Source organism: Convolutriloba macropyga, chromosome 2, assembly GCF_964194025.1.
Source record: "Convolutriloba macropyga chromosome 2, txConMacr16.3, whole genome shotgun sequence".
NCBI lineage: Eukaryota > Metazoa > Xenacoelomorpha > Acoela > Convolutidae > Convolutriloba > Convolutriloba macropyga.
The window spans coordinates 25351007-25376322 of record NC_134469.1 but is presented as its reverse complement, the minus strand read 5'-3'; the positions used below and the strand labels follow the sequence as shown (position 1 = coordinate 25376322).

Here is a 25316-nt window from a genome sequence, read left to right as displayed (position 1 = left end):
GTTGTCGCTGATCTTACATATTTAGCGTTGAATTTAGCGTAGATCTTACATATTTTTGCGCTGAATTTAGCGTTGATCTTAAAAAAAATCAAAGCGTCCACTTGAACTATTAACATCCAGTTGCGTATGGGACTCGAACTGCTGACCTTCTGTTCGCTTGTCGCCTCTTCTACCATTGTGCCACAGTACCTTGGTTTCCTTAAGAGCCGCAATTCTGATAAAGCGTAGATCTTACATGTTTTACGTTGAATTTAGCGTAGATCTTACATATTTTGCGTTGATTTTGCGTAGTACTCAACTTAGCATATTCAACGCATTTACCATGTGAGGCCTACTGGGAAAAATTTAAATTTTTTTAAAAGTTTTGAAAAAAGTTTGAATGCCTAAAATGGTCTGAAATGGTTTCTGCACCGTACGAGAGCACTAAAAAGTGATTTTTTTGCTGACTTCACTTTTCTCATCTGTGGTCGAAACAGTAAAAATATTAATTTTTTGAAAAAAAACTCGAAGAGTTTTAAATCGTAACATGGTCTGAATTGGATTTTGCACTATAAAAGAGCACTAAAAATAATTTTTTTTCTCACCTCATGTTTCTCACTTTTGCAATATTGGGTTCGAAACAGTGAAAAAAATTTTTTGAAAAAAAACTTGAAAAATTCTGAAATCGTAAAATGGTATGAAATGGATTTTGCACTATAAAAGAGCACTGAAAAGTGAATTTTTGCTGACTTCACTTTTCTCACCTGTAAAGTATAGGGGGTCGAAACAATAAAAATTTATCTTTTTTTAAAATTTTGAAAAATTTGAAATCGTAAAATGGTCTGAATTAGCGTATAGGGGTCGAAACAGAGAAAAAATTTAGTTTCTGAAAAAAAATCATGAAAAATTTTTGAATTCGTAAAGTGGTTTGAAATGGAATTCAAAGATTGGCGGTGAATGCGTTGAATTTATGTAAGATCAACGCTAAATTCAACGCTAAATAGGTAAGATCTACGCCAAAATTCAACGCAAAATTATGTAAGATTAGCGTTGAATGCGTAGAATTTATGTAAGATCAACGCTAAAATGCAACGCAAAATGATGTAAGATAAGCGTTGAATGCGTTGAATTTATGTAAGATCAACGCTTAATTTAACGCTAAATATGTAAGATCTATGCTAAAATTCAACGCTAAATATGTAAGACCTACGCCAAAATTCAACGCAAAATTATTTAAGATTAGCGTTGAATGCGTTGAATTTATGTAAGATCAACGCTAAAATTCAACGCTAAAAATGTAAGATCTACGCCAAAATTCAACGCAAAATTATGTAAGATAAGCGTTGAAAGCGTTGAATTTATGTAAGATCAACGCTAAATTCAACGCTAAATATGTAAGATCTATGCTAAAATTCAACGCTAAATATGTAAGATCTACGCCAAAATTCAACGCAAAATTATGTAAGGTTAGCGTTGAATGCGTTGAATTTATGTAAGATCAACGCTAAATTTCAACGCTAAATATGTAAGATCTACGCCAGAAATCAACGCAAAATTATGTAAGATTAGCGTTGAATGCGTTGAATTTATGTAAGATCAACGCTAAATTCTACGCTAAATATGTAAGATCTACGCTAAAATTCAACGCTAAATATGTAAGATCTACGCCAAAATTCAACGCAAAATTATGTAAGATTAGCGTTGAATGCGTTGAATTTATGTAAGATCAACGCTAAATTCAACGCTAAATATGTAAGATCTACCCTAAAAATCAACGCAAAATTATGTAAGATTAGCGTTGAATGCGTTGAATTTATGTAAGATTTACGCTCAGGTGTAGATCTTACATAAATTCAACGCATTCAACGCCAATCTTACATAATTTTGCGTTTTTTAGCGTTGACACCTCGGCCCGGGTTGCTGATGCATCTGCCTGAGTTTTTCCAATAAGTTTTATTGCTCTTGATGTTGCTGCTGTTGGCATTGCTGCTGTAAAAAGTACGTTACTGAGGACCATATGAGAAAAATTTGGTTTCTTTAAACGCAACGGAGAACTATAGAGCAGGTTTTTTTTTCATAACCCACATCATCCAAAATTTTTTGCTCCAAACTTTCCTCCAAAATCCTTTATGGTTTGAATTTTTGCACATTCAATATAAACACTGAATATGAGATATTAAAATTTGTTGCCTTTTCACTTAAAGTGTTTTTTGTTTTGCTTAGTTAAATAAGCATAATCAAATCTAAATTACTTTTTTGATAAGAAAAAATAAATGCCGTTCGCAGGATGAATGCAAGATGCCCCTACTGTAAAACGTTTTTTTCGTCATCACTATATCCCTAATATGTGCTGTTCTTATAAGGACTCTTAGTTTCTGCAAAAAAATCTCAGAAATAACTAACAATTTCAAAACCACGCATTCGTTTTTTCAATGCTCAAAATAATGTTTAGTCATTTCCGTCATTTCATTGAGTATTTTTCTTTATTGCGCGGTAAACAACACGGCTTGTTGTTCAAAATTAGCTACAATTGGATGAGATACTTCTTGCTCACTTGTAACTCTTCTGGTCAGATCTAACTCTCTTTTGAAAAACACTTGTTTTCCTGTCAAAAAGACGGAGTGAAAATCCGGTATGTTCTTTTGTTTTTTTAATACTTCTAGTTAAGCCGAGATTCTGCTATCATTTTCTAGAAAGGAGTTGAGAAGTAAAATGGATAAATGTTATTTCCATTATATTCAACCTTATTTTTTGTGTTCATTAGCTGTCAACTCTATATATGTATCTCATTCGGTTGCAGATATTGCTTTCTACTTTCATTTATTGAAATTTAAAGACCACTTTTTAGCTACACTGATTTTTGCAATGCTCATAAAGATATCAGCTTTGAGAGTAGATTTTTCTCCCATATTTTGTTCTTCAAAATGCATAAACTATATGCCAGATCAATTCTTCCGTTACGATAAGTTTCAACTATTTTCCCCATTTAAGACAAAACTGTTTGATGTAATTCAAAACTAGCTGTGTCTAAATTTCAAATTGGAAGCGAATTTTCAAAAAAAATTATTTCGCAGAGAAAAGTTAATGAAAGCGTGTTATTTATTTCCAGCATTTTAGTTACTTATTACGCGCTGAAATTTTCCTCCTTAAGATCTTTGCTAACGATCTGGTAACGTCTTCTCTTCAGTGCCTGTAAAAAAAAATAGAGGAATATCATTATATGTTAAATTTTTATTGACTCAAAATTTAGAATATAAAAGTTCCAGCTATAATTTTTATTAAAGTCTAGTCTGTAACATTTAATTTGTTACATTAGAATTTTTTTTTGAAAAAAAATTATAACAGATTTTCCTCTGTTTTCTCAATTCTAACAACACGTCTGCTTTATTTTTCCTTACCATAACATATATGTTCGTGGGAGAATACAGTGCTCTTAGTTAGAGCATGGTAAAAATAAATTACAACAGACTTGTTATTAAAAACGAAAAAAGAGACAATGTATCTTAACTAATTTTTGAGTACAAAGCTGTATAATCCACTGTGTCTTGAAAGTTCTTGTGAAGCTAATTGGATCTGTTGTTAGCAGACTTTGATTTAACATGTTCTTGTCTGTTACTTACATATAAAAAGAAAAAAAAATGCTAGAACTGTTTCTCAAAAGTCAGCGACTGATTACAATCCGAAATATCCTTGAACTGTGAAAAGCAACAATTAGATCAAAACTGGGGTAGCTACTGCTTTTTGTCCATTAGGAACAATTGATCCCAACAATATGGATACGGATAACTTGACAAAAAAGTCAAGATATCAAAAAATTAGTGATACATTGTGGATAGCTATTGAGTTAGGTTAGCAAAAAACTGGCAAAACTTTAATTCAAGAACACTTTCAAAGGAATCGCGAGTAAGCAACCCTCTTTGGTGTTAACAAAAACTATGTGAGTAGTTTTTAACTTGTTTAATCCGGAAAATTTAAACAGAGTGAACTAAAAAAAGCCTATTTCTTGCCATTTTTGATATAAAAGACTGAATTTTTAAATATTCAGCAAAAATTTTAATCAAAAATTGAATCAAACAGATCAACAACACTGTTTATTTTCAGTTCTAAAACTAACAACATTATCGTTAACAGTTTGAATATATTTGCAGTGGAATTGTTTAAAAATACAGAAATAAGTCAAATATTAACAAAAACTTTAATCTCGATAACTGAGTGGAACAAACGAAATTCAAGAAAATCATTTTAATGATATGATCTACGCTGGACGGATTTTCTAATGATACTACTCACAAACCTCTGCGATGAATATATCGGTCAGCCAAAATTGACTGAACGAAAAAAATCCATTTGAGTATATAGTTCCTCCCCCACTAAACTGGGCTAGAACAATTAGATAAACTATTTTGTTTTGAGTTTCGGTCTGATATTATAGCCAGTTGAGATAGCCGGTCTGATATTATAGCCAATTCACTCAAGCGTCGATTGGTGTTCAAAAATTTGAAAACTGAAAATTTGAAAACTTTGCTTTCTTCATTTTACGTTCACGCTACCATGCAAGAGGAATTTATTAGAAGAAATTATATCAAATAGGAGAAATCAAAGGATTGAAATCAAACAAAAAATATCTTTTAGTTAAGATTTGAAGCAGGAAAACGCATGTCACTGATATGTTTCAATAGTGTGCACTCGGCTGAAAAAGGCTAGCTAATGCAAACGTGCTGTAAAAATTGTTCTAAGACTACCGCTTCAAAATTTTCATTTTCAACGTCGTTTTTATAAACAAGCTCATTAAATCTACCGCGAAAACAACATTTTTAGTGAGTTCTTTGTACTGTTTCATTAACGCAGTTGATTTCATTCATCAAATCTTTCATACGTGTTTAACTTTTTGATCATATTTTTCCATGTTTCTGCAACGCTTTTTGGAAAGTTTTACAGAACATTTACCAGAAAATCCTCACCTTTCTCAAATATTTTGCTCATCTGCAAAATTGTGGCACGTTTCTGATAAATTTGAAGATTTTTGCGAACTATTTTTTCCGCGATATAAATGACAATCTATATTGATATTTTTAAGCTTCAATAAAAATATAGCGTTGCATTATTACCCTTCATTCGATTGTCAGAGCATTTTTGCATTTTTTTGCCACCGAAACAAGAAGGAGACGTCAAGATAAATTGTTGACATTCGTGGAACACAGCAATGGTGGGTACTTTTATCAACTGATTTTTAATAAGCATCGATGATGAGTTCTTGTCGGACTGGTTTCTGAACAGGGCTTGTTTTGGTTTTACTGTTTTCTTCAGACCTTCAAATAAAACCAAGAGGAAAATTTACGTATATATTATTCAGAGTGAACTTGATTTCAATTTTTTATTGTAAATTTTTACCGAACAAATCTGGATCGTTTGTGTCGAGTTTGCAGGTAGTTTGTAGGTAATGAATTCTTGTTAAGTTGCATGTATCATTTTATTCTAGGTAATTTTGCAGGTATGATTTTCTGCAATTATGTCTACCTGCAATTTGCCCAGGCAAATTTACCTATACTTTTTAGAGTGAAAACTATAAATAAATAAAATGAATACATTTACGCTATTCAAATAACAATTAATGCAAAAAAGCCTCTGTTTGTTCACTCATGCTTATGAAAACAAATTTGTACACAAGAGAAAAGGTAAAGTAAATTGATTCCAGTTTTCCGGCCCATTACTTGACCTGACAAACTATCATAACGTTGCCTAACTTGACCCATGCTGAGAAGATCACCGAATTTAACCTCGACTCTTGCCTAAACCGGATCCTATTTATGCTCGATTAACACAACGACCCGTGGTTCTATTGTGACTAAATTTCTCATTGCAACAATATTTCATTTTCCACAACAATTTGTTTTTTTTTTCAGTTACAAATTTATTCAGACTTTTTTATGTTTGTCTTTCTTAAATTTAATATCCTGTTACACTGAACATTAGCTATTTAATGCGCGTCATCAAAATTTACTGAACAGAAACGTGAAATGTGGGGATTGCTGACACTGAAAAAACTCGCAGTTATTATGGATGGGGTTTACTGCAATTCGATACTGTAACCTTACTTACGGGTGCATTATTTTTATGTACACCAAAGTTGCGAAGTTTCGGTTGATTCAAAGCCGGGCATTATCAGCGCTGTTTTAGCAGAAGGAGAATTAAACCGAACGTACAATTTACAATTGCTTGGATTGTTTCAATTATGGCAAAATTAATTTCATTTTTTGGCGAAAGGTTTGTCTTTCCGAGTCGTTTTTACCCAAGTTAAACTTATCTGTGTTAAATTAGAGCCATTGTTTTTTCCATGATCATAAAACGTGGGGCACAAAAGTTCTAAGAAAAAGGTAATAAGCTCACACTTTGTTCTTACTCCTAAATTATGTCTTCTGTTATTTTTGAGGAAGTTATCAAACCATTCGATTATTTGGAAATTTTTTCTGCTCATTAGCTTTTATGCAGAGCGACACGGCGATGTTCATTCTATTAGCATAATACGATAGCCATTAACAGAAAAACACTCAACTTCAAAAAGTCACTTCCTTTTTACACCAGTTTCTCACGTGGGAATTACGTAATCTAAACAACCAACAACCCCCCACATAATAAAAAATAAAGGAAAAGTTTACACTTGAGCTTTGCTGCTATGTTAGTTCCTTTGTGCATTATTTTTATTTACTCATAGCCATCACTCAGTTTTTATATCAAAAATATGAGAAAAGTTAAATTAAAATCAATAACTGAAATCAGCTTTTGAGTATTTTCCATCATATCACCCACCCCCCCCCCCCCCCCCCCGCGCGCTTAGTGATCAGATATAGCCCCCAACTCCCCCCCCCCCCCCCCACACACACACACACACACATCCACTACCGTGATCCGCATTACAGATACTATAATGGAGCTATAATTTCATGGGGGGGGGGGGGGGAGGGGAGGAGGGGAGTGGAGTGGAGGGGCGCTGCCATCGAAAAGACCCACTTTTCTAACTCGATTTTTGCGATGCATTGAAACTCCCATTGAGACTTTGCAACAAATTTGATTTAGCAAGGCTTTATTTAAGTGGCGGTATTAAGTGGCGCTGGTTGTGGTATCACACGCAATTGAAAAAACTTGAACAATTCCTGAAATGTTTTTTATTTACCCAAGGAATGAAAAGTCGTACGCGCAATTTTTCAAAACATTATCTGTCGGTTGATTTATCAGATCAAGTATATAGCAGTAGCTAGCGGCGCATGAACACTTAACAAATATAGCTTGTATACGCATACGCACCTGGTGTGAAAAAGACAGCAAACAAAGAAGAGCTCAAAATATCACACATGCAAATAAACCCTATTTGATAGTGAAATTTGATGTTTGTATTTTTACTAGAGAACTCTGAAAGCTTCTTTGCCGCCATGTTACTGTAACTACCTTTATTGGCTCTTCTTACGATAATGTTTTACTATAATGTTTACTTACACTTTTAACAACAGCCTGCATCATAAAAGGTCTGATTATTGTGAAATAAATACTGCGATTTGTTTAACGTAGCTCCATCCAAAGATTTTTATTCATAAAATTTATTATTTGATGTTCATCATCATTGTTCTGTTCATCCGAAATTTCAACAACGAGGCTTACGTGAAATTTATTTCTTGAGTGGTTTAAAATCCAAGTCTGTAGACATTTGGAATTACCCACGCGTGCTGCAATTCAATAATTAGATTTCCTACGAATAAAGAAGCTTAAAATTTCTTTCGTTTTTCCCTCCAGTGTTTATTCTCCTGTAATGGCAAATTGATATCCTTTACTTTTTCATTGACTTTTTTTGCCGTTTTTTGTTAGGTGTAGATTTAGGCCCAGAAAAACACTTAAAAACGTAAAATAATGCGTTTTATTTCTGAAGGACATGAAATGCTTCTTCACCTAGAACTTGATAAAACCTTACTGAAATATATTTTTCGTGTGTTTTTATAGCTTTGTGTAATACTTAAACTTCTCTATGAGTTTGAACACATAATGTTCTGGTATCTGTTTTACTATAGCTTTCTTGATTGATGAATTTGAATGTCATAGTGATATTGGAGGATTTGTTAATTTGTTCAATCTGAAATAATAAACTTTCTCCACACGATACCAAAATTGGGTAAAAGCTCCCTAGAAATTTTTTAACTTGCCTCAACGGCTGGCTTAAACTTGACCTTTAATAACTTAATTTAGACCTAAAACTATGACAGCAGTTGTTAATTCTCAGATTTTACAAACAAATGATGTAAACAAATATCGAAACAAATGATGCAAGATCAAATTGTTCCCTTCTAATCAAATTCTTTTTTGCTCTTCGTTAAGCATGACATTGCAAAAAATATCAACGAAAAGTTATAATTGTCATTTATTATTGGTTATTTTTGTATGTGTTTTGAAATGCCCAGGAATTTTAAGTAGAAATGCACACTTTTTCGTGAGAGTATTTCACGGATCCAACATTGATAATATTTTATTTGAATAGTTTCTGAACTGCTTTCAAGCTACTGCATATTAACGGCTTCTACCATTAATTCTAGAAGCTTCATGTACTTATCTGCAACCCGTGTCGATGGTAGCCGTCACTCAACGCAAAAAATATGCAATATAAGCGGTGCATGCGGTGAAATTACATTAATCAGGCGATGAATGCGGTACAAAAAATGTATTGCCTGATAGCTGTGAAGTTACGTAAATTCACTGCCTAAAAAATGTCCAAATTATGTGAGATAAGCAGTGAACGCGATTGAAATTACATCGTTCGTCTCTCGCGTGCCTCTCCCGTTCTCTCACTCTGTCGCCTTTGTTTTGAGTCTATTCATGTGTTTGATCTGATTTTATATGTTTTTGTTGATTTCAGAACCCCTGAATGAGTTTTCAAAAAAAGTCTTTACTATTTAGTGGTTCACTTTATTCTTAATTTTCGTAGGCAAACTCCTTGAATTTTGCTCACGTCATCAAATGTTTTCCTATGTCTCAACCTACAACTCTTACACTTTGCAGAGGCACTCTCTTATTTTGTATATGGAATGAAAGAAAACTAAAAATAAGCACTAAAAAAATCTATAAATTTTTGAATGTGCGTTATACTTTCAGATATAGAAAATTGATAGCTCGGGTTTGTTTTTCAAATTTTAACATTTCGATCTAGAACAGTCCCAAAAACTTATTGGATTTGGAAAAAATTGTTTCGATTGAATGTTTTTACTCGATAACAAAATATTAGCATCAAGATTGGTATCTGTAAAACCATTTAGTTTTCTATACCAAAACAATTGATGATTTTTTAATATTAAAAAGTTTCATTATGCGATGTATCTTCGTTTAAGGAGATGTTTAAATGTACATGGGTTTCTCAGAGTTTTCTGAAAGATTGAGCATGAAAGTCAAACCATGATTGAGCATGTCTGCAATATTTTATTTCATCTATTGTTCCCCGGCTTAAAACTTAAAATAATGCTTATGGACGTTTTTGTATCGTTTCAGTTGGACGCGCAAAAATATGCCGATGTTGTCAAACGTTGCTGTTAGGTATTTGAAAAAAAAATGTTTAAGGCATGAGATTTGAAAGGTCAAAAATTTCAAATTTCATTGCAGGAATAGTAGTGAATTTACACTACTGCGCACATTAAATAATATTAAAAATGAAAATGCTCCTTTACCTGCAATCAAAAAAGTAAAGCTTTTGCTAGATATAGATGATATCTCGCAATTTGAAAAAAGTTAACATTTCAAAACTTGACGTTAAAACTAATTTGATGTAAACTAACTCTCTTGAGTCTATTGGGAAATAATGTAAAAACTTTTTATGATAGATTTTGAACGAATGAAATGACGTACGCTGAGAAGAAGAAATAAGATCAAAATCTTGTTGTGTTCCATATTGTCTCTTTTTATCGCAAAAGGGGACAACTGTCTGTCATTTTTTGAGTTGCGTATCGATTGTTTATAATTGTAATTTCTCGAAAAAATGCAGTTTATTAAATTCATTAACTTTAGTACTGGATGGCAATAATAGGTTTTTCATAAAAATTGTAAAGGTAATCAATCAATCAAGAGTTTTTTTGGAACGAAAATAATACCAGAAAAGTTGCGATATTTTTATAAGCCCTCCAGTTAATTTCACCAGTTTACTGCATCTGCTTAACATTTTAAATGCAAAAGAAAAAACTGTCACCTCCAAATTTGCGTCTATTTGATTTTTGATAATAATTACTTGATTTTATTTGAGTGAACTTAGTTTTGTCTCGAGCTTTTTAGCTTCTCATGCTTTGACATATAAATTGCAAATTAATGTCAATGTACGAACAAATAATAATTTTTGTGTCTATTATTAAGGGATTTTGGATTGATGCTTTAGGTAATATACCTGTCGTTTGCTTTATTTCCACTTTTTCTCTGTTGAAACTCTATTGTTCTGATACTCATCAATCCGTCCACATTCAAAAAATTTGAGTCGTATAAATCAAAGTTGTGGAAGCTGTTTAATCCGAAAGTTAATACGAAGCTATTGCTGAACTGATTTGCATTCTTGTCTGCATTTTCTCATTTTTTAAAATTTTTTTTAAACTTTCCTGTTTCCAAAAATTTTGGTACAGATGTCAATCATAATGCTGTTAGAGTCTTTTCAGCTAATTAACCATTTTTAGCTAATTTTGTTAATAATTCACGAAATCAATCCCCGAAAAAAAGAGAAAAACTGTTCTCAGACAACAGTGAGAGATATTTTGCGGTTTTTCATCTAGATGTGATCATTAATTAATGATTGGCGATTTTTTTTCCATTTTAGAAATTTCTCTTCCGATTTCTAGGTTTTAATTAGTTGTTGCAGAACTTTTTGTTCCATGATGTATGCTCCAACTGCTGTAGCTCAAATTATCTTCAATTATAACATTGAACGTGCATGGGGAGATGTGTCTTTTTGCAGAAAAATCCTATCAAAATCCAGTTCTACTGATTAACAAGGCCATCTAAAAACTGGCTGCTGCCACCAATGATAAAATTAATTGAAGCAAAAAATTTGAAGAGAGATTGTGTAGTACAATTAGTTTGGTGTGGTATTTTGCAAAGTATCAATAATGAAAAAAATTTACCACCATTGGTTTCCCTATAAGCATTTTGTATGAAAAAAGAGAAAAATGTTGAAAGTAATTGTTTTTTTTTCGTTTATTGAATAAATTAAAGTTAAACAAGAAGGATTTGGATGACTCGGGGTGTTGCTGGTTGTTAGGAAAATTGTATCTGAATTCAAAATCATGCAAGAAACCTGCAAGAGTCTTGCAAGATTTCACATTCAAAAAGTATTTTAAAACAGTCAATTGGAAAGAGTTGTGCTGATCGAAATTCTTGTAAATGTCTATTAATTTGGTTATCAGATAGTCTTAGTTACCAAAAACACGAAAAACTTTCCAGAATTTAAAGTTTTTCAAGATTTTTTGAAAGTTTTTGTAAGATTTTGAATCAGGGCTGAAAATCTCTCCATGGATTTCAGTTTCTTAACTTGTTTAATAAACAATAAATTGATTCATAGGTGTTTTGTAAACCATTACTACCCTGATTTATATTTTAGCCTGGATTGATGTCCACTCATCACTAGGGTATGCAAACAATCACTGGGGCATTATGGACCTTGGTGTTAATGCCCTGTATATTTTTATACATGATAATCTGCTGCCTGGATACTAATTCATAAACACCCTTCAAAAAATTTGGACACACTTTTTACTTAATTAGGTTCAAAACTTTCACAAACTTGTTTAAAATGAAAAGCTACGTTACCTCTTTATACGTGATCAAACTAAGCAACAATCAACATAGCCATATTGCTGTGCAAAATGTAGAGACAAAGTAATGACAAATTAGTACCTGCAAATCTTGTGCGCTAAGGTACATTTTAAATTCGCCTTTTCCTAATTGGATTTTGGTAAAATATATGTATACATAAGGGGTGTGGACATAGTTATCACGGTCTGCGTACGTGTCTGAATAGAGACCGTCTATTTCCGCCACAAACTGACTTAACTTTTTTGACGTATTTCATTAGTTCGCAATTACATGTAATATTTCATATATTATTTTCATGCTCTTTCACTCCTTTTCAATTCCCGATAATTCCCCCTGAGTCACATTGTCATATTCCGCCAACAGCACCCAATCGCAGAATTAATACATACGCGCACAAAGTACTATCTAACAATTTTTGCTAATGTTGAAGATAAAAATAGGAGCCTAAATTATTTTTCAACAAACAGCAGACTACATAAATCAGACAGTATTGATTCGTTGATTGAAGGTAATCGGAATAATTTTTCTTTGATCAATTACCGTTGCAAACAAACATTCATAAATTCTATAAACAAGAGACGGAAAAATTACAGATATTGTTAGGTCTTTTTTACCTGGAAATTTTGTTATACAGTTTCTGGATTTCAAGTGAAGTAAAGCAGTTTGAAGGAAGCAATATAATTTTTCCGTTTCTGTCGTGAGAATTTATTGGTTATCACCGATTTTTCAATAGCTGTTTTTTAATCTTTTTATTATTAATTGAAATTTCTGCTGACTTCTATTATTTAGACGACTAATTTCATTTCCATTGAACAATCACGTCAATTCACACCCCTTTACTTGCGTTCGATCATTCATGCTCCTGACAAAAATTTAGTTGTCTAATCTCTGCTATCGCTATTTTGCTTTCAACCAGTTCTCGTTGGGAAAACATCACCTGCATAAATTATCGATGGAATAACTGCCTAGAACACCAACAACACCAACTAAGAAAAATGAAACAGTGGCGAAACTCTCTATCATTCCCATAAATAAATATACACAGTCAAATATCTTTTTCATTTTATCACAATTATGACCTGGAAATTGGGTTCATTTTCTCTATAGCTTGTCGATCCGTGCTCATCTACAAGCTATACATGCAGGAAGTTTTTGAATTTGACAGTTTTTCTGTGCAAAAAATTGTCTTTTTGGCATGAGGTAGTTAATTTAGCGATAGTTTCTTGTTTTTATCTTAAAGACGCATTGGAGTTTTCTACGACTGTTAGTTAAATTTTAGATATAGCTTCATTTCTGTTTAATCAAAAAGCCTATGGCACCGGTCGTTTTTGAGGGGATATGAAAAAACATCCAAAACGATCACAAAAAGGGGGCACAGCAAAAAGTCACTTACACATTTGACAGCAAGTGGTGCGAAAGGGATTAAACATATTAAAAATGAAATGCTACTTTTAATCAAAACCTTTTCGTTTTTTCTCAGAGAGCTAATGAGATTTGTCATTAAGGACTCTAAAGCATAGTAGAAACAACAAAAACACAATGGGGGCAAAACTCAAAAATCACTGTTTATTAACAGCAAATTTTACCAAAAATTTTTAAAACTTAAGATACGAATTTAATAGAAAAATTTGATAAGAAACTCAATTAGACCAACAGTCCTTGAGACAAATAAGAGAACAAAACATTACATAGCCCATAGAGGAGTTGTCAATTTTTAAAAACAATAGTGTATAACTTAACGACTTCGGTATATATAAATTTTAAAAAATATTTGAGTCGTTCATGCCATTTAGGAGAGCCAAAAAACAGTTCATTCTTGAGATGAAGTATGGAAAAACAAAAGAATTGGAAAAAATAAGGCAGAACTATACAAATGACTGATTTTCTTTGGAATCAGGAAAAGTCGAAGTGGTGCTAAAAACATTATAAACGGATTGAAAATAAGGAATATGAGCTCAATTTTGCCTCATTAAAGAGTAAAAACACCTGTCATTAATGAGACTAGTAGACAAGACTGGAGTGCAAAAGAACTCAGAAAGTGGCCTAAACTTAGAAAATTAAGATTTTTTTCGAAAACGAAGATTATCTAACTCATAAAAACCATTAGCCGAATTTTTTGGTTCTACTTAAGAAAATCAGTCAACATCCTGCTCTCAAAAATCCATTTTTTTCAAATGCTGTTTTCTCATTTCACTCATAATTGATATGAACATGTTTAATGCCTTAAAAAATCTTCGCCCTTTGTTCCTTTAATAAAGAGTAAATCACAACTCTACTCTGATCTCTCATCTACTAAAAATATTGAAAAGAAAGAAGAAAGGACAGTCTTCAAAAGCAATTCAAGCTTTCTCAGTTATAAGAAGCTAAAAAATATCAATATTACTTTCATTCAGCCATCGCTATCATTACCAATAAAATTGTTGAATTATCATTATTTAAATTTTCATAAATAATAAGACTAATATCCGTATTAAAGGCAGAGTTTTTTAGAAAAAGAATTAAACAATTTAGAACGTTAGTAATTATATCAACCTATTGTCTCATTTTAAAAAAAAAGATAAACAGGCTTCAAGTTTGATAAGTTGCCATATTTACAGTGAACGCAAATAATGAAACTCAATATGATCTATTTACCGTTACTGCAACGTCCTTTCGACCGATCGTAATGCTCATTCAAAATCAATCAATATTAGACCAATTAGGCCCGTTCTTGAGAGAAAAATCTTATTGTCCCAATCAATTACTTCAATTTATGGGTTTGGTTTTTTGTTTCTCAAATTCATTTTAATTCCACTTGCTGTACAATGTCTCGAATCTTCTGTGAATAGTTTTTTTCAATTAATTTTCCGTTTTTTGAAAATCTTTTTTATCATTGTTTTTAATGTTTCCTTTCAAAATACTCAGAAGATGATTAGAAAAAGTAGCTAAGTGTTAATTGAAAAACCACCTCCAACTAAAGAATAAGTAGACCCCTGCAGTGGATTGGAATATAGGCTGGATAAGAAATCTGAATGCCGTCACGAGCAACAAATTCTTGCAACTGTTTCTATTTACGCATTGTCAGAAGTCAACAAACAACAATTATTTTATTACAGTTTATTACAGTTGTGTTATCAATCACAATCACAAGGCATTTTTATTAGTTTAAGAGCAATTAGCCTCAACATTTTTCATCAATTTATGCGTCCTCTTGAAGCCCTGTCCCTGAACTCTACAACTTCATCCGAAGTCAGCTTTCATCACAGTTGTTGAAAAACAGCGTTTCGAGTAGAGAAAGATTACGCTATATTAAAGGAAAGTCAGATTTAAAATGGAAGTCGTTTTCATTTTTGGAATATTGTAAACTTTCTTCAGATTATTTTTATTTGAGAAATATTAAAGAGTATTCTTACCTTCTGGTTTTTATCAGCTTTTGCAAAAAAAAAGTAATTTTTTTTGAAGTAAAATCAAGAAATTTTAGATAGTTGAAATGAAACTTCTCGGATTGAAACTGCTCGAATATGATATTTTTTAAATATTGTTTTTCAATTGGAATGAGTTTCGCTTTCGATTCATTGGCGCATCAAAAACCACAGAGGGGAATACGCTCTCATTAAAATTTTTATGAACAGCTCTCAGATAATTGTAGATGATCTTCTTACGTTATCCTTGTTTTTGAAGTTAAGAAAGCTTTTCAAAATCTTTTTTAGATTGTTGCATAACTCTCTGAACAAATTGGGATATAGGTTGGTGAATTTATCGCTGTGTCGACAATTGTAATTAAAAGTTAGTGTTACAAGAAAAATGAGAAGCACTTATAAGCTCAGTAAGATAAAAAATGACATAAAATTATCAGAAAAATTTAGAAGTGGTACTGCTAAAAAGTGTTCCGCTAAATTTTCCCAAATTGAAAAAAAGTGAGTATATTTCTTTTTAAAAAACAGTCTCCATGCAAAATCAGGTTTTCTGAATAAAAAGAAAGCAAAAGACGATCAATAATATCTCAATTCATCTCTCCCTATAATTGTCAATAAAAATATCTCAATTTCTATTACATAATTAAGTAACTCACCAGGATCTTTAAAAAAAGCTCACAGATATTGTCGAAGACCATTATAGAGTATTTTTGTATTTGAAGGTAAGGTAAGATTGATTTTTAAAACCTTTTTTCGGAGTGTTGCATAATTTTCTGAGCAAACTGGGTTATTTGGTTAATATAACCACTCGAGGAAGTCATTTTTGTATGAATTGTGTCATCTGTACATGGTGAACTAAAATAATGTATTGAATCCTAGTACAGAACTGTATGCTATGAACAGAACCAGTACCATCCACAGCTATAAATTAGCAAATTTTAATGCTGTTTTCGCTCGGCTCACGGAAACATACAATGAGTCTGATAAAATATACTTCGGAAATTTAGAGAAACGTTTGTTTTTCAAGGGTGCAAAAAAGTGGTATGCAGATATCACGAAAAGTGCTATATTTTTCCTGAATTGGTTGTACATCAATTATTTGCTTGTTCTCCTAATTTCTTTAAATAAAGTTCATAAAGATTGTTTAAAAACTAATGGATATAAAGTGCTTTATCTTGTTGTAGTTGTTTGTTTTTGTGTGCTTAGGTGCTTTTTTTCTTATTGTGTTTTGAGAGATTACATTTATATAGAACCGGTATTTCTTTATCATAATCCTCGCAGAAATTCTTTTCATTGAAATTTGAAAATAAATTTCCATTGCACTTGATAGAATCTTTCTTTTCATTTGTTTGGAAAAAATCTTTAAATTGTCAAATATCGAAAAAATACAAGATGTTTTGGTGCTCACTTGAATTCACTGAAAATGTAATATGTTTATATTATCTAACGTATTGAATTGAGGCGACTAAAGAAACGTATTGACGTTATTTTTTCGACTAATTCTTTCTCTGCAAGGCATTAAGTCGCCAATTTACATAAGGAATTGCGTTTTTTCTAAAACCTGATCTTTTTTACATTATGTGATAACTTTTCAGCTGATCATAAAAGTCTGAAATTTTTTGTGCAATGCACAGTTCTAGGCGAGATTACATTTTAGATCTACTCAAAATTTTTTTTAACGCTGCTGTGCTGGTTTGAAGATAGAAGTTGTTTTATGACCAACGGGTTGTATTTTTTAATGAGTTATTGTGATCTTTCTTTATTAACAGTCGAATTTTTCGAGTAACTTTTTTAAGGTATGTCTGACGAGCGCTTTTTAGAGTTTTTTTTTAAGTAATGATTTTAATAATTTTGATTAAAGAGGCAAAAATTTGAATCCTGTCACTTTCCTAAATTTTATTTTCTCGGTATTATTATTTGAACTCTTGGTGAAATTTTGTTGAAGATTCCGAATAGTTGCATTGGTAAAAAAGTTTTTTTTGTATACCTCAATTTTTTAAGATTATTTTTTTGAACGATTTTAAGGTTGTAATATTTTTGTGACTTTTTTGTTTTCGAAGAACCACTTGAAGATTGCGACAGAAATACTGCTTCAATTCAAACGAAACACGTCATTTTTGTATGAATTGTGTCATCTATACATGGTAAGCTAAAATAATGTATTGAATTATAGTACAGAACTGTAAGCTATGAACAGAACCGGTACCATAGCTACAAATTAGCAGTAGCATAGCTAAAGAGTTTCAAATTTGGTCAATTTTTTCGAGAAGTTTAATATGCCCCTTTATCTAATAATGATGTTTACTTCATTGGCTTCCGGATAGTCTCATTTTCTTAGAATTTGATGCATGAATCAGGTCAAGCTGTTAAATGATATCGCTCCTTTTTCGCAGCAATGCGTAGGCACAAACCTTAGAAATCAAAAGCGTCCGAAAAACACTAAATAGGGTGCTTATAATCCCTTTGAAAAAGATAATATATTAGATGGCAATTAGTTGTTGATGATAGCGGAAAGAAAGGCTAAAAATGAGACTAGTTCTTATGGTACATTTATCGTAAGATATTTTCTAGTCTAGAAAATGACGCACATATTTTTTCACTGCCAATGTGATAACTTTACAGCTCCAATGATAGATTTGCACTTGAAAACATCTTTAGAGGCAACACATTTTTCAATTTGGACGACAATAACCGACAGACTCCGCAGATCAAATTGTTTATGTTTTCCTAAAAATGTTTGCATAAAAATTGATTAAGAAGGGATGTAGTCTAGCCAAAACAGATGTTTTCGTCTTCCCCTATACTTGTTATAAAAATAGCCGCGACATAGAGGTTGTTTTCCGATATTAATTTATGTTTTCAAATAGCCGTTGCGAAGTTTTGCAATTACACGCCAGGACGCAAAAGAAATTTCTTAACTCGATTTAGTTGGGACATAAATTGCTTCCAAAATCCTGAAATTTTTGAATTAAAAAGTTATGTTGATTCTCAAGGAAATTCTAAACTCATTGTATAAATGGCATTATATTGTAATTTTAATTTGGTTGCCATGGTATCAATTTATGAAATAAAAGTAACGAACTCGGTAAATCAATACAAACCATTGATAAGTGAATTGACTATTATTAACTGTTTGGTTGGGTCACCCAGTTAGAGGTGTGCAGGCCGACTAGACCTTTGACGAGACCATCTTGGTGCGCTGCAAATACATCTTGGTGGAGGGCACTTTGGTGTGGATTGGAACGAGTCTGATAAGCGGCCGTTTGATAAGCGCACACTAGTTTGATCAGAAGAGATGTCCAGCGCAATTGGGTCTGATCAGAAAATATTTGGAGCGCAGTTTTTTTAAAAAATCTTTTTAATCAGAGATATTTGGTCTGCCAGGGGCATTAATACAAGAGCCTCCTTAACAGAGACTAATCTAGAGTCCAATGAACTTGATCAGAACCAAAGGGTCCAGTTGAAAACAAATTTCGGTCCCCTTTACAAATATTTTGAATAACTGTAGATCAAAATTTTTTATGGAAAACTGCCTGAGTTCATCTATTGATTCAAAAACTTGGCATACTAAACATATAATTGGTTCAACACTATTGCTTTATTTTAATTTTCAATGCTCTTAGAATTTGCTTTTCTTCGGTTGAATATAATACTGAAAAATGCAATTCTCAAAAAATGAACATATTATAGCGATATTAAGAGAATTGTTAAAGTTTAAAACCATTCTCTGATTACCAATCTAATATGTACGCACTTGAGTTTGATTAGAGGTGGATTCGAGCGCACTTGAATCTGGCCACTTTTGATCTGGTCCTCAGCCTGGGCAAGCCTTGCGCAATAGTGCTGTTCAAGCAGAGCGGAATAGCGCGAAACTTGAGACACAGTAGGACATTGTATCAATTAGGACATTGTATCAATAAGGTGACATCATGCGACTCCAATAATGGTAGATTGAAAAGGCTAGAAAGTGTCGGTATGTACGGTTTCACGTTGAAAAAAAAGGGAAGCGCATATGTTCGTTTTCATAGTGGTCAGTGTGTTCAGTTTTCAACCAAAAGAAAATTTTGCAATTTGTTATTATTATTATTATTATTTTTATTATTATTATTATTATTATTATTATTAATATTATTATTATTATTATTATTATTATTATTATTATTATTATTATTATTATTATTATTATTATTATTATTATTATTATTATTATTATTATTATTATTATTAATAATATTATTATTATGATTATTATTATTATTATTATTATTATTATTATTATTATTATTATTATTATTAATATTATTATTATGATTATTATTATTATTATTATTATTATTATTATTATTATTATTATTATTATTATTATTATTATTATTAAATTGATTTGGTACCCGCGACACGGGAATCATTTTGTTAATTAGTTACAGAAACAGGACCAATTTACAGGATACTGATAGTACTTAAACTCGCAGCCTTTAATTTCCAAAAGAGAGTTCAACTGTTTCCGAAATAATACTGTAGGACATTTCCAGTCAAAAGTTGAGATGTCATCTCGCTGGGTGAGAACATTTGCATGTTTTACAACTCTCAAATAAAATACTCCTCCAAGTTGACTGATTTCGTCCAATTAAACTTTGTCCTCAAAAATTGTTTTGCTGCAGAAGGGATACCGCGTGGTCCCTTGAAAACTTTCCAATAATCATCAAACTTGAGAGCAGTATCACAGTTGCAAATTTTGTTCAGCATAAGAAGATCATTTCGAAACAAAAGAAAACAGATTGGCAACAAATTGGGGTAAAGAAGGCTCTGATCGTAGACACTATGGGTGAAAAGTTTCTTATTCAAAGCCCACTTGAGCGCTCGTCTTTGCATCTTTTCTAGTTTTCTGCAATTTGATCAATTCGAGAACCAAACATTTGACGCGTAAAGAAGAACTGATAAAATGTAACTTTCGTATAAACTTACTTTTACTCTCGTATTTGCAGAAAAAAGGAACGTTTCTCTTCAAGAAGAAAACCTTTTTTTGTACCTTCATCAGCCGTTGACTGATATTACTATCCGTTTTTAAACTAATTAGTAAAAACTATACAAAGATCTTTCACCGAAGATTTGCATGTATTTTCTGTATCGTCTGCATACAAATAGACGCTAGACTGATATAATTTTTTCACATCAAATCATATAGCTTCAAACTTTGCCAGGTTGAATTCCAAACTGTTTTCTTGCGACCATTTGATAGCTTTGTTTACATCATTTTGTTGCGAAAAAAATTCTTTTGAGTTCCAGTAATTTTTGTGTCAACGGCAAACTGATATGTGCTGTCCCCCATTAGAGATGGAGGGTCGTTAATATACACAGCGAACATAAAGACCGCGAAATCTAAACCCTGTGGACCACCACTTGTAACAGGTAACTCTGATGAAAACTCATCCTTAATATATACGCACTGCGTTCTAATTGATAATTAATCTGCAAAAAACATGAGAAACTGGTTATCAAATCCGAAACGCATAAGCTTCAACAAAATTGCATTGTGATTTATTGTATCGAATGCTTTTGCAATATCAAGATAAATGCTTAATGCAGACTCTTTAGCATTCAATTAACGAAAAAATTTTCCACAGTTTTCAAGCATTTGAGTGATTTTAGAATGCTTGGGCCTAAGACCATGCTGATGTTTGTCTAAATTCTTCAATAAAAGATCCTTAAGTTTTCTATACAATAACTTCTCTCAAAAATTAATGAGAGTGCGCACAACATTGACACTGGCCTGTAATTCTTTTTGCCGATTTTCCACTCTTTTTTATGCAGAGTTTTAATTCTTGCTTTCTTTCAGCCCTTTGGAAACTCTTGCTCATCTATAATTTTTGTTAAATATCGCAGTAACAGCTGGGACAAAGGCAGCAGAAAAAAATTTTTAATGAAAATGGCTGCAATTTATCGTATGACTCAGAAACCGAATGACAACATAGAACCATCGACTTTACTTCTTTTTATGGTGAAATATATGTCTTCTAGACATATTGTGGGGTCTGCGGAAGCAAGTGGAAGTAAAAGAGGGCGCATTTTTTCTTTGGAAACAGATGCTAAATGTTGATTGAAGGCATTGGCAGTTTCCAGCGAACCAGAAATACTGTTTCCACCAAAGTTCATCATAGTGGGCTGATCAGGAACACGATGAAAGCGCTTAATATTTTGAAAAACTTCTGTCAAAGTGAGACCTGCAAAGTAATTTAGATATACTGCTTTATCTAGTTCAAGTGAATCAGCTAGATTCTTAACAAGTCTTTCAATTTTGTTATTTCCTTTTTGACGTTTTTTGGCTGAAATTAGAATATTCTCTGCGTGAATAGAATGAGACGAAAAGTAACAAGGAGCTTCCCTTCGTCTTCTAGTTTTCCAAGGGACGAAGGTCATACAGCAAAAATTGATTTCATCGTAAAAGTTTTGAATTTTGTGGTTTACATCTCCAGCTGAGGCATCAAAAAACAGGCATTCAGCAATTTTGGGAAAATCCGCTCATGGGAAAGAATAAGTTGATTTGATTGACCAAACTGGCTGCTCGAAAAATGCACTTCAGTGCTTAGCATTGGGTGATTGGAAAATGCCGAGAGGATCTGGGCCAAAGACGTAGTGTCAGGGAAAATAGCAAGAAAAAAAATCTTTTTTAATGTTTTTTTCCTCTATCAGAGTACAAAACCCGTATTTTCAAAAAAACTGTCAAAACTTTTGCTCGTAGGCATTTTTACTGCTTAGAAGACTCCAATCAACTCCAATAAGGTTAACATCGCCTACTATGAGCACATTGATGAGATCGAAGTTGTTTTTAAAAAATTTTCTATGTGCCGATCCAAGAATATCTTGTAAATAGGCATCCAACGATTCTACTTCTAAGCGTTAAGACGCATCATGAGGTGAATTGTAAACATTTATAACAATTATCGCCTGCTCTAAATTGCAGAAGAAAACCGAATTTGCAAAATCAACCGGGGGTTTAGTTTGGACTGTTTCACTGTGAACATTAGTTTCTATTTTAAAACCAATTAAAACTCCTCCATGGCTGCCATTGCATCGATCAATTCTACTCACTACGCTATAACAATTTGAAATAAAGACACTGGTGTGATCAACTGTCGAATCAAACCACATTTTGCTCAGAGAGATGTTATCGGGTGTATTAGCTTCGAAATGAATTCCAAGTTTAATTTTTCGGTTAATATTAAACAAAGATCTACAGTTTAAAGACGAGGTTATGAGGACTGGTAATCTTGAAGTATGGGCGTTTTGATTTGTAGACGATTGCACACTACTAGGTTTAAAGTTTTCCCCAATAGGTTTTCCTTTATAAATTTACTCTTTACCTTTAATGGAGAAACTGTGTTTTTCGTAACCAAAATTGTTGATCAGATTTGCCTTCCGCTGATATAGTGTTTTTCGTTTTTGTAATCTTCAAAGGAGAGTAATTTTTTTACGACGACTCCAAAACCTTTGGACTTTGAAACAGATCAGAAGACCGTGCTGATAGTCCAAGCATTATCGATTTTCACTACAATAGGTCTGTTCTTCCCGTTTACTAGTTTCCCTAATCTGAAGCAGTCATGAATTACGACATTTTTCAGCCCCATTATTTGCTCGAAAATAGATACTACTTGTTTGCCTCCATTCATTGCTTCAATTCTCCAAAGCTGATTCTGATTCTCATGTATTCTAAATATTATTAGTTTGTTGCACAGGTGATTTTCCGATTGTTGAGTATTTCGAGGTTTTGTTTGTCTACTTTGCTTCAGAGTACCCACACTGCTCCTTAAATCTTTGATTTCATTTGGCAGTTGCTCAATTTTTGCTGCGTAAAAGCTTTGCATAAATTTGTTAATAGCGTTTCTTTTTCAGACAACTCTTGTTGAATGTGTGTATTAAGTGATTGAATATTATTCGACAAGGAATCAATATCGGCTTTTGTTACTGGAAGTTGACATTTTTGCTCGCAGGTTTCACAACACCGACTAATGCCCTTAATTTTTCCCAAAACGGCAAAATGTTGTTTCGTAAATTTGAGCAGGAATCATGAAACCACGTTTTGCAGGATGAACATATTTGAAACTGAAATGAGAAAAATTGTAATATTAAAAAAATGGCAATGTTTTTAGATTCAAATTCTATAAAATGTCCATGTGGCCAGTAAATAACATAAAGTATCACAGAAAAGGGTCTCTTTTCATTTGTTTCCTTGTTGTTACATCAGAACTCCTTGTATATCAATTATGAAGATTGAAGATGTCATCCGCATTCTCAAATAAAATTACTCTTTAAAATTGAGTTGCGATTATTTCCAATCCAGTTTGAACACTAGCAGAGAAAGAACGGATTTATTATTTAGCTCAAACCAGTTTTTTGAAAACAATTTTCCCAAGAAATCTAATTGCAATTGCAGGGAAGTAAAACTTCCGTAGCGATTCAGTATTTAAAAAAATTCTTAAGAGTTTTTTAGTTATAAACAAGACGGAAATTTTTTTGTAGTTTATGAACCGAAAAAATTGAAGTTTTCGTTCTAACTCTGAACTTAACTTCCAGATGTGCATAAACAGTGTATCCGTTAATATAGCAGTACTACGAGAAAAATCAGTGGTACTATTCGTAGACCAATTATTTTAGCGCATACAAAAGACTATTTTGACACTCACTTTGGAAATTTTCAATTGGCATTTTGATTTTCTTTGTTCCAAAAACTCGTTTTGTTGAAAGACAGTAGTCTCATAATTACTTTTTGTTACGTATTTTGTTTAATAAACATTTGTTACGTTACGTATAAGACCAATTTTACAGACAGGACGAGGCATTCGAAAGCTCTCTTACGTTTGAAACCCGCACATGCCAAAGATTTCTCACAATTTTTTTGAGTTTTTGTTCTCTCCTCAGCACTGTCTCATGCTAAAGGGCAGCAACCAAAACCATACGGTATAAAATTGATTCAAAGCAAGTCTTATACCTGGTAGACTTGGCTAGAGTATGTTATTAGATACCAAAATATTGAGGCGGTGCTTAACATTGCGATCCCTAGGTCTTTGAAGATAGAATTTAAGTTGGCGTTTCCATAACATGACAGCAGTTCTCGGTTAATTTTTGTAAATTTCTGCTGTTACGCGCTTAAAAATTGTTTGCTTTTAAAACAAAAAAACCTTTTAAGTTTCTGTCGATTCTTCAAGTTTGCCATTGATAAAATGAGGTAATAATTCTAAAATGCACTCTTTTCAAAAGGTTAAACCTTGTTACAAAGGTGAAATGCAGCCCGACACCTTGAGAAAAATGACACTTAACGGAGATCCCAAAGCACTGACATTTTAATGAAAAATTTGACCAATTTTGGACAAGACTATTTCAGGTATTGTTTGCGAGTTAACGCAATTTTTGTGAGAACGAAATTTTGCACTATTTTTGCCTTGCTTTTCATCAAATTATGCGCTGCAAAAAATTTGTCCACACAACAAACAAAAACAAAAAATATAGAATTGGTTTAAAAATTTATGATGGACAAAGGGAACTTTAAATAGAACCTCGAAACTTCTTTTCGGTCATACTCTCTAATTCAAAGTTTTGCGTTTTGTTTCTCATTAATATTGTTTTTTATTATTTTTCATATTTTAAAAATGACGGACGAATTGCTAATTTTGTTTCAATTTTCATAAAAACGATTATAAATGGATAAATTGTAGCCACTATCTATCAATTTTGCCGCGCTTCAAAAGCAAACAAGCGAAGAAATTGATCTGCGGCGGTTCGATCACAGAATTTTGGGAGAAAGCGGTTGGAAAACAAAAGGGGAAATATTTTCCAGCTGAATTAACTGGCGACAGTTTTATAAAGTGGCACATCTTTTTAAAAAAAATAACTATGGCTAACTTAAAATTATGGCTAGCTATTGTAAGCTATGGTTATTAGAAAGGCAGTAACACTTGAGTTTTGCGAATGTACGGTTGAATAAGTTTCATGATCTATTTATCACCAGGAAAATGGTGCGCGTTTTATTCTTTTTATAATTTTTATTATCAACCCGCGCTTTTTACAGTCTTTGAGGTAATTCTTAGAGCGTGACTAGTATATGTTTCGTGAAATTTATTCCTAATG

At 32.3% G+C, this 25316-nt stretch overlaps 2 protein-coding genes across 5 annotated transcripts in view; one reads left to right on the top strand and one right to left on the bottom strand.

Annotated features, from left to right (window-relative positions):
* Positions 1–25316, top strand: part of LOC142358567 (neuronal acetylcholine receptor subunit alpha-9-like) — a 172847-nt gene that overhangs the window by 43621 nt on the left and 103910 nt on the right. Inside the window, exon 1 of one of the 4 annotated variants that reach the window (XM_075409974.1) lies at positions 5157–5185. The exons of the other annotated variants lie outside the window; for them this stretch is intronic. Within the exon in view, the coding sequence (XP_075266089.1) occupies positions 5183–5185 (3 nt within the window). The 5' untranslated portion in view covers positions 5157–5182. Of the gene's footprint in view, positions 1–5156; positions 5186–25316 lie in introns of those variants that run through there. 4 annotated transcript variants of the gene reach the window in all.
* Positions 1–25316, bottom strand: part of LOC142358570 (BTB/POZ domain-containing protein KCTD12-like) — a 554440-nt gene that overhangs the window by 490573 nt on the left and 38551 nt on the right. The window lies entirely within an intron of this gene.